The 10,848-nt window shown below is 31.3% G+C and overlaps 1 protein-coding gene across 1 annotated transcript; it reads right to left on the bottom strand.

Annotated features, from left to right (window-relative positions):
• Positions 1-9,024: 9,024 nt before the first annotated feature.
• Positions 9,025-10,848, bottom strand: LOC112741581 (stilbene synthase 1-like). Its single transcript, XM_025790598.2, has 2 exons — positions 10,561-10,848; positions 9,025-10,224 (listed from the first exon to the last, which is right to left on the bottom strand). Exons 1-2 carry the CDS (start codon positions 10,736-10,738, stop codon positions 9,233-9,235), a joined length of 1,170 nt encoding a protein of 389 aa, XP_025646383.1. The 5' UTR covers positions 10,739-10,848; the 3' UTR covers positions 9,025-9,232.

Below are 10,848 nucleotides of genomic sequence, written 5' to 3'. Positions count from 1 at the left end.
TTCTTGTATCTGACATACAAGCAAAACACAAGAAACACACAAAAACCAGTGACACTTCAATCTATTACTAGAATGAAGTTTGAGTTAGCTTAAGCAAAAATTCAAACAGTTAGTGGGTTAATCAAAAATTAAAGAAACGAAAAATAAAAATGCTAGATCTAGATCTCCACTTCACTTAATCATTGTCAATCTATTTCAATCCCCAGCAACGGCGCCAAAAACTTGATACGACCCGGTGCACTTGCCGGTTAGTTTTGTGTGTTTGGAATTCGTTTTCCGTTTTCCGAAAATACGCATCAAGTTTTTGCCAAAAACTTGATGCGTATTTTTGGAAAACGAAAAACGAATTCCAAACACACAAAACTAACCGGCAAGTGCACCGGGTCGTATCAAGTAATAAAACTCACGGGAGTGAGGTCGATCCCACAGGGATTGAAGGATTGAGCAATTTTAGTTTAGTGGTTGATTTAGTCAAGCGAATCAAGAGTTGATTTGAGTGGTTTGTATTCGACAGAAGCTAAATTGCATGAAATTAAAAGGGAGAGGGATATATTGCAGAAAATTAAAGAGCAAAGAAAGTAAATAGGCTGAATCTTAAAGAACAAGTAATGTAAATTGCAGAAACTTAGATTGCAAGAAATGTAAATTGCAGAATCTTAAAGTGCAAGAAATGTAAATGGCTTGAATTGTAAAGGGAATTGGGAAGTGGATTTGCAGAATTTAAACAAGGAAAAGTAAAATTGCAACAAGCAGGGAAGTAAAAGATGGATTTAATTGCAGTAGATCTCAAACAGAAAATGTAAATCGCTTGAAGAAGCGTTCAACAGAGAAATAAAAAGGGAATTTCAGATCTCAGGACCCAAGAGACTAGATAACCAAGTCTAGATCTCAATGCCTTCCTAGATCCAATCCAGAAATCAATTGCAAGAGAATTTAAAGATCAAGCAGTAGAAGAAGCAAAACCAAATTCAAATTCCAAAAGTTGCAGTAAAGTGAGACAGAGAGATCTCAAGGTGAGACTGAGACAGAATTTCCTCAATTCTTCAACCCAAGATCCAAGACAAATGTAATTGAAATTAAAAACAAAAAAACTAAGAAGAAGAGAATTCAATTCTCCTCTCCGAAATTCAGAAACTCAAAACAACTCAAAACTCCAAAAGCTCTCCAAAACTACTACGGGAAGCTCTAAAGGAAAAACCAAAAAACTCTCCGAAAACTTAAATCCTAAGATATTTATACACTTTCTTCAAATGGTCTTCAAGCCTTGAATTGGGCCTTTGTTCTTGATGGAATTGGGTTGATAAAGGCCTTAGTTGATTGCTCTTGGAGTTGGAGAAAGATCCATTGTGAACCGGGTTGAAAAACATAAAAGCTTGAGTAAAAGTTTGAGTAAAAGTTTGAGGCAAACTTTTACTCAAACTTTTTATACCAGATGGCTTCACTTTGCTGCTACCAACGTTTGAGCCAAAGTTTGAGGTCAAACTTTTGCTCAAACGTTGGCCCCCTTGTAAATGTGTGTGGCGCCAACGTTTGCCAAAAAGCTTGAAGCAAACGTTGGCGCAAGCTTTTCTCCTCCAGGGTGTGCAAGAGTGGCGCCAACGTTTGAGCAAAAGTTTGACCTCAAACGTTGGCGCAAGCTTTTTCCTCCAGGGTGTGCAAGTGTGGCGCCAACGTTTGAGCAAAAGTTTGACCTCAAACGTTGGCGCAAGCTTTTTCCTCCAGGGTATTGATTTTGTGATGCCAACGTTTGCCAAAAAGTTTGAGGCAAACGTTGGCTCAAGCTTTTCTCCCAAAAGTTTGAGCTAAAGTTTGAGGTCAAACTTTTGCTCAAGCTTTTTTTCTCTGGAGTGTTTTCAACTCTTTTAAAAGTTTGAGCTAAAGTTTGAGGCAAACTTTTGCTCAAGCTTTTTGTTCTCTCTTGCTCCTAGCCATTCCTTCTTTCTTCAACCTTCTTCAAACCTCTTTTCACCTATCATCAATCAACCAAACACATCAAAGCTTTGCTTAAAATCATGAGTTTGTTATTCTTTCATAATATATGACAATTATAGCATAAAATCTCATGAAATTGCATTAATTCATACATGGTTGATTGAATCAAAGGAAACATGGAAATCTACCCAATTGGCTTGCTTATGGCTCAAGAAAGTGCATAAATCAATCGAAAACAAAAGAAAAAGGCTAGTGAAAATAGGCTAAGATGACTTGTCATCAACACCCAACCACCTCACCCAATTGGTTTCCTAGTATCCTGAAAGTATCCATAGACCATGCATGTAACGGAACCCCAAAGCATTCCAACCACACTCTTCGAGTTTTACTTCTCTCCGACTCGTTCCATCTCCATACACTATGAAATAGCTATAACAGACTATTCATTTTGAATGTGTAAGTCTCTTCCGCATTCAACAGAGTGTCAAAGGTCAACAGAGCTTTATATGCTTCCATATTTCTCACCTCAACAACTTGAGGAAAGTTCTTCGCAACTGATTCCTTCAGAGACCTATAGTCAATAGCCTTCGTCGTACCACCTACTAGGCTTTTCTGCAACCAGACCAAGTTTTCTTTCGCCACAACCACTTCCACCTTCTTTAATTTGTCCACCATTCCTGTGTGAATCTCGGGACGTTTTCTCCTTTGTTAAATCTTCAGTAGATTTCTGATTCTCTTCTCTTCCTGGTGATAGCTGGCCTCGTGGCTGCACCTTGTTCTTGTCCTTCACATCAGGCATTCTCCTATATTTAGCTTCCCCTACGAAGATCACCTTACCTCTCAACCGCATACGATTCATATCTGTTATAGCCTTCAAGTCTCCTCTTTTCGTAGTATACCGTATGAACGCAAAGATGTATACGTTACCATTTTTTTTTGTTTTCTTGATAAGTATGTGTTGTTTATGTGTCCAGTCCAATTAAACAACTGGAATAATTCTCTCTTGGATGTTTTCTGGAAGATTATCCACGAATATTGAGAAGGACTCGTGCTCCGATCGTCGATACTCTTCTCGGTTCCAAACTCTAGGATTCTTGACCTGACCTCTCTCTCAGAATAAAGTAGTTTTACAAGCATAATTTTATTTATTATTAATGTAATAAATTTTATTCATTTTAATATTTTATCATTAATTATAAAATACATAAAGAATTTAAATATTTTTTAATAAGTTAAATATTTTATATTATGTGGTAAAACTTACAATAATAATAAATATATTTTTATATTATTATTTGAATAAACCAAATAATTATCATTAATTTATATATATAAATATAATCTTAATAATTATTGATGGATATTATGGTCGAATAGATTAAATTAAAGTATATATTATTTTCATCTTAAATGAGAAAGAAATAATGTAAATTTTATAAATAGATGGAAAAAATGTCATTTAAATATATCGCAGAAGAGAGAGTGTCAATATCTCTTAAAGCAACAGTATTTTTTATTATGGAAGACAAAAAATTTGCCAAAATAAATATCTGTGGATATTATTGATGATAGAAAATTATATGAAAATTCACAAAGTATTTATAGGAATGGAAACATTCTAAGTATCCATCCTACAAAAATTCGTTAAATTGATGCAAATATAAAATTACTTAATTGTTCTCATTTATTATATATATCTATTAATGTTAATTCAATTCTTTTTTTTTTTTCAATTATATTTCTATTGTCATTCTCTGCTATTTCAGTCATCATAGATCATTTTCAGTCTTACTAACCATGAATTTGTGTTAAACTTTAATTATGTTATGATTTTATGTTAAAATGTGTTATATTTTGTTACATTATATTAAATTATATTAAATTATATTTTTTATTAATTTTCTTTAAAATTTTTAAACGAAGACGAGAAGAAGAGAATACCCGTTCAATAGATAGTCATTGCTATCTCTATTCCTCACTCATGTTATTAACGTATAATTAATATGCCAGTTGCATGTATTATGGTATTAAAAGATAACTAAAATCCCACTAACATGGCGGTAACCATATTGATGTATAAATCATTCGGCAGAATATGGCCAGGTTTGAATAGGTTTATAAGTGATTTTTTTAATTTTTAACTTATAAAAATGTGTAGTATTAATGTTTGGTATAATTTTTAAAATAAAATTGTAATTTTCTAAAAAATTATTTTGATGTTTAAGGAGAAGTTAAAAAAATGACTTCTCTCATAATAAAAAGTTTTTTATCACTTTTCTCTTAAAATAAGTACTTTTAGAACTAAAAAACCAAACACAAAATAATTTATTTATAAGCTACTTTTAATATAAATATTTATTATTTAATTTATTTCTTCAAAAATAACTTAATTAAGTTATTTACCCAAACTAGACCTATATTTCACTATTTGTGTCAACATCAGCATAAAATAATACATCCCCTCTAGTGTATGTAATAGGCATAGGTCGTTATTATGTTCTTCATTGGCAACTATATAAATATTGTTTTGTTCATTTCTTAATATATATATATATATATATATATATAACTCTTGCTAAGAATTATTACAGATGCATGAAGAAAACATAACCGAATAAGAAAAATAAATTGACCAAATTTGGATTGTCTAATTAATACCCCTGCATCAAACGTATGAAATAGGTGATGCTTTAGTGCTTAACCTATCTAGGGCGGTACGAATATGGATCCGATTCACAAAATCTACATTATTTATTTGTATATATTCAAAATTTACAGATATAACTCGGTCCACAAATTTATTGGATCATATCAGAATTAAATATGTACATAATAAAATCAAATAAAAAATTTTGAATATATATTCGTAATCCAGTCTACAAGTAAATTCTAATAAAAAATAAAAAATTAAATTTGATTATTTTATTTTTATTATTATGATTGATATATGTTTGTTTGTTTTATTTTTATTATTTATAAAATATTGTTTAATAATATTTTAAAAATAAATAGATATAAAAGAGGACAAAAATCGATTTTTTTTTTTATTTTTGGAGTTTTTAAGGATATTTTCAAAAACAATAATACTATATGACGAAGTTATTTTAGTAACTAAATTTAGTTAAGTTAAATAATTTATTATTAACACAATAAAAATCAGTTAAAGAAAAATAAAAAAAGCGTAAAAAAAATAAAAAATTTAGTTGAATTTATTTTATAAAAAATAGATTAAGGGTGATGTTAGGTAACCAAAAAATAATTACAATATAGAAATTTCACATAAAAATTCTCATTCTCTTGATAAGCAAGTGACATACACCTCTTTATCACTTATCCTCTTTATTATCTACTATTTTGCTGTATGTTTGGAGCCATTAATGTTCTTTTTAAAATTAATTTCAGTTTCTCCCAAATCAAATTCCTAATATCTCTCAATCACATTATTATCCATTAAAATGCAATAATTCTCTGCAAAAATTATAAAAATTAAATTAAAAATTTTTAACAACTTCTACTATACAACTTATATTTTACATATAAACTATTAAAAAATAAAACATAAAATATAAACAAAAATTAAAAAATAAATTTTTAAAAATAATTATTAACTCGTTATATTAAAATCAATAAATAAGCATACATATGAATATTAAATAAAAATATTAAAATAATTAAAATCATGATCTATTAGTGCACATATGAGATAATTTGAAAAATACAATAAGACGTATAGTTTAAAATTTGATAATATTAATTATAAAAATTTATTAATTATAGACATCATATAGATATGAAATTATGAATATTATGTGTACAAATTATGGATGTTATTAACATGAAATAATGGATGTTATGTGTATGAATCTATGGATGTTATAAGTAAATTTGTCAATTGAATAAATTAATTTAAGAATTTGATATTTTTTTAAATTTAATTATAATAAAATTTAAAAACATCTGTGTTAATTTTATAGTTACTTATGCAATAACTAGAAAATGATATGTGTATGGATGTAATATCTAATAAACATGAATTTAATTTATAGATGTTAGTTGTATGTAATTATGGATGTTATGTATATAAACGAATGAATGTTATGTGTATGAACTTAGTTAGTACAATATAATTATAAATGCACATAAAAACACACAAAAAAAAATTAAAATAGTTTATTATCATACCTCATCAAAGTTAGTGTAGTTTTTCATATTCTCGAAAATTGATTACTGGTAATAACTTCGTCGGGTGAGTCCATCTGTTGTTCAAATTCTTCAACACTTTCTACCATAGGTACTGTATTAAGGTCGAATTCAAATGCCATACTATTTGTAATGATAAAGATGATTTCTTATAAAATTCCTTGACATATTCTAATTGTGCTTGCAATGGTATTAGAGTTGTGAATTTTGAATGAAAATAATTGAATTAACGGAAACAAAATCATATTAGGGTAGCGGATTTTGTATCTCTCCATTGAATGGTGATAAATGACTTAACAAAAATAGAAAATTAATTACAATAAAAACGATAATGATAATAATAATAAAATAAAAAAGGGTGTATGATAATAATTAATCAATTACAATTATTGAATTTATATGATATTATCGTATTTCTATTAGGCAAAAGAATAAAGCAAGAATCAATTACAATGATAAATCATAACCATTATTATTATTATTATTATTATTATTATTATTATTATTAATCTTTATATGAACATACCAGAGAAACTATATATGCTATTACGTGTGTCTTAGGACAATTAATGTCATATAATCATTTTTATTTTATTCTTAAATATAAAAATCAAATTATAAAAGGGAATATTAAGTATTGATTACAAAAATGCCTAATAGTAAGGGATATGAAATTATAATTAATATTATTAATAAGTGGAGTTGATAAGAATATGATAAGTAGAATGATAAGAGAGTGGGCTAAAAAATAAAACTGTTATTAAATGATGTAAATGAAGTATATTATAGAAAGTTTTGGCTAATTATGGCTGAAATTTTTTAGTTACCAAACTTTTTCCATAATTAGAATAACCAGCACGTAGTCTGTTTAAACCAAGGTTGCGAAAATCGGACCGATTATCGAACCGATCAAGTAACTGGTTCAATGGTTCAATGGTTCAACCGTGGTTGAACCGGTTTAATTAAAATATAGAGTGAAATTAAAAAAAAAATTCAATACATAATCATAGTTCATAGAATTCATATGGCATTCAAGTATTCAAGAGAGCAGAATTGAAGAAATAAAAAAATTGAACATTGCAGAATTGAAAAACCCAGAATCCAGACCAATATATCAACTCATAGTTCATAGTTCATAGAATTCATATGGCATTCAAGTATTCAACATAGCAGAATTGAACATTGGAGAATTGAACTAATGGAGATTGAAAAACCCAGAATTGAAGAACCCAGAATTGAAGAACCCAGAATTGAACAGATTCAAATTTTTTAACATTGCAGAATTGAAAAACCCAGAATCCAGACCAATATATTTCATCATATGGCATTCAAGTATTCAACAGAGCAGAATTGAAGAAATCAAAAAATGAAAAACAAAATTATTCAAGTATTCATTATTGAACAGAGCAGAATTCAAGTATTCAAGTATTCAAATTCAAGCTACAACAAATTTATTCACATTTGATTAATCATATAAAAAACAAAATTAAAAAATTAAAAAAATTAAAAAAACAAGAACAGAAGAACTGAAGTCTGAGGAAGTGAGGAACACAAAGCCAGAACCAAAAATGAAAAGTTGAAAACAATGCCAGAAAGTAGAAACCCAGAACTTACCCGCGACGTGAGTGAGCAGCGACGGTGAGTGGCCCGCGACGGTGACTGACCCGCGACGGAGAGTGCCCGCGACGGTGACTGGCCCGCGATGGTGACTGGCCCTTGCGCCGGCGTCGGTTTGGATTCACGGAGGTTGTTCTTCGACGGGGAGTGGGAGTGTTCTTGCCTCTTGGCTTCTTAGTTCTTGCTTCTTTCTTGGATTACCAGATTAGGGATTAGGGTATCACCAATTCAACACGCGTTTTTCAGTTTTCAGTTTCACCCTTTTTTTTTAAAAAAAAAAAGAAAATTCAAAACGGGATGCGGTGGCGATGGCGATGACGGTGGGCTTCACTGATGGCTGTGGGTGGCGATGGTGATTGGTGGCGATGGTGATTTCTGGAGCTTGGGTGAATGGTGGTGATTTCTGGAATCTGGAGAGGGGAAGGGAAACTGATTAGGGCTTCGACGCTGCGTTCCTTTTTTACGCGTTTTTTTTTTTTTTAATAGAAGAAAACGACGTCATTTAGCATTTTAGTTTTCAAACTAAAAACCGCTAAAAAACCGGACGGTTCTCCCGGTTCACCGGTTAACCGCCGATTCGACCGGTTTTTTACCGGTTTTTTGCTAGACGGTTTTTTATGTTACCCGGACCGGCTAGGTGACCAGTTCCCGGTTATTCCGGTTGAACCGGCCGGTCCGGTCCGGTTTTCAGAACTATGGTTTAAACACATGTCGTTGGTTCGAATTATGCCTTGTGCATGTAGTAATTTATTGATCAATAATAAATTATTAAATAGAGTTTAGTATTTCTTGACCTACCGGACTGCTTAAAGATACCGTGAAAATAATACCAACGGTTACAAAAACTTTCGTTATTTTCTCCATGTATTTCAGCAACTATATATACTACTTTAATGTCTGTAACTCGAGCTTTGACTGGATCACTGGAACAATACACAATACTAAGAAATTGAATTTTGTTCCGTATTTACAGCAACGTAACACAAGATGATATGATGAGTATTCTTTTTCTATAAAATTAATTTTATTATATTCAAACTTGGATAACAACATATTAAAAATTAGACAATAAAAGTAACATTATTATATAATTATCTATGAGATACTTCAAAGTTCAAACACACGATAATATAAAGATTACAAATACACAATACATCAAGCCTTGTACTACTATCATACCAAATACTTTTTGACTTTATCTTCAATGAAACCTCATGCGAAGGCGTTTATAGTTGTTTTTAAATGAAATTACAAACCAAATATTGGTATGTGTCATGTTGCTCAATTGAAAAAAATTTCATATATTTGTTAACTAATAGTTACAAACGTTGATATTAAATCCTCACATAAAAGAATTACGTTAGACATTTTTCTCTAAGTTTTCACTCAGCTAACAATACAATCAAAACCTTATTCTTAAGCAAAAGATAATTATTAAAAAGTAACACAATCACATATATGCAGAGAGATATAATAAGCTGCATCATATGGCCACGCTGCGGAGAACAACAGTTTCAATAGTGAGACCAGGACCAAAACCGAAAAGTACACCCCAATCAAGTCCTTCTCCGGTGGTTTTAAGTCCTGCTTCAAGTGACTTCTTTCTCATCAAATCCATAATGAAGAACACACATGCACTTGACATGTTACCATAATTGCTAAGCACATCTCTGGTGGCTTTCATCTTCTCTGGCTTCAAGTTCACCTTCTCTTCAACTTGGTCCAAAATTGCACGTCCACCAGGATGTGCAATCCAAAATATTGAGTTATAATCAGATATACCTAGTGGATCAAAAGCTTTACTGAGTGCATTATTGATGTTTTGTGAAATAATATCCGGAACACTCTTGTTAAGATAGAATGTAAGTCCAACTTCACGAAGGAGACCACCGATGGCTCCATGGCTGTTAGGGACAAGTTGTTGATCAGTTGAAACAATCTCAAAGAGAGGATTCTCAACCTCTGGAACAGGATCAGAACCAATGATAATCGCAGCAGCTCCATCGGCAAACAATGCTTGCCCTACAAGACTATCCATGTCTGTCTCACTAGGACCACGAAAAGTGACTGAAGTATTTTCAGAACAAACAATAAGCACACGAGCATCCTTGTTGTTTTCAGCCAAGTCCTTAGCCAAACGAAGGACAGTGCCGCCAGCGAAGCAGCCTTGGTGGTACATCATGTACCTCTTGACGCTTGGGTCGAGCCCTAAGAGTACGATGAGTTCGTAATCAACGCCAGGCAACGCAACACCGCTGGTGGTGCAGAAGATCAAATGTGTGATCTTAGACATTGGCTGACCCCATTCCTTGATTGCCTTAGTTGCAGCCTCTTTTCCAACCCTTGGTACCTCCCTGATCATCATGTCTTCCCTTGCATCCAAGGACGGTGCTTTATATGCGCACATGTTAGGATTCTCCTTCAGTATTTCTTCCGTTAGATACATATGTCTGTTCTTGATCTGTGTTCTCTCACCTGAAATAATAATATGTAATTCACATCCATCAAGTTATTTGTCAAATATAAAAATTGTTTATCACCATTTTTATTATTTTTGTCACATTTGTAAATTTTTTGAGCTATTTTTGTAGTGATTTGAATCTTTAGATGCTATTTTAATAGTTTATCCAAAAACTTATAATTATAAAAATAATTTTATCGTTAAATAGTTATTATTATTATTAACATTAAGCAGTGAATATGATATATCGTATAATATGTTAATTATTACGTATTAAATAATATAAATCTAAAACGACGAATTTTTTTTAATAAATATTTAAAATAAAACAAAACTATAAAACTACGTACAAATGCGCTGAAATTTCTTCTTGAGGTCGGTCATGTGCTCGCTATTAGTTACTCTAAAATAGTAATCTGCGTATGTGCTCTGATCAACACAGTTTGGTGGATTTGCTGTGCCAATCGCTAAGACGGTTGCAGGACCTTCTGCTCTTTGAACCTTGCGGATGTCACTTGCAGACACCATCTTCTCTTAGCTGTGTTTTTTGGAATAGCAAAGCTTGGCTATGTTGTTTGGGATAGGAAAGCTTATTAGCTATGTTCTTTGGGATTTTGGTGAAGACTTAGGCAGGGGGA

This window comes from Arachis hypogaea, chromosome 14, assembly GCF_003086295.3.
Source record: "Arachis hypogaea cultivar Tifrunner chromosome 14, arahy.Tifrunner.gnm2.J5K5, whole genome shotgun sequence".
Taxonomy (NCBI): Eukaryota; Viridiplantae; Streptophyta; class Magnoliopsida; order Fabales; family Fabaceae; genus Arachis; species Arachis hypogaea.
The sequence above is the reverse complement of the archived record's forward strand: the minus strand, read 5'-3'. Positions and strand labels throughout refer to the sequence as shown.

Excerpts from the sequence above, each read along its gene's own strand:
- LOC112741581 (XM_025790598.2), bottom strand. The coding sequence starts at position 10,738 with ATGGTGTCTGCAAGTGACATCCGCAAGGTTCAAAGAGCAGAAGGTCCT. Across the intron at positions 10,225-10,560 it reads GAAGAAATTTCAGCGCATTT|GTGAGAGAACACAGATCAAG; the intron begins GTACGTAGTTTT and ends TTATTATTTCAG.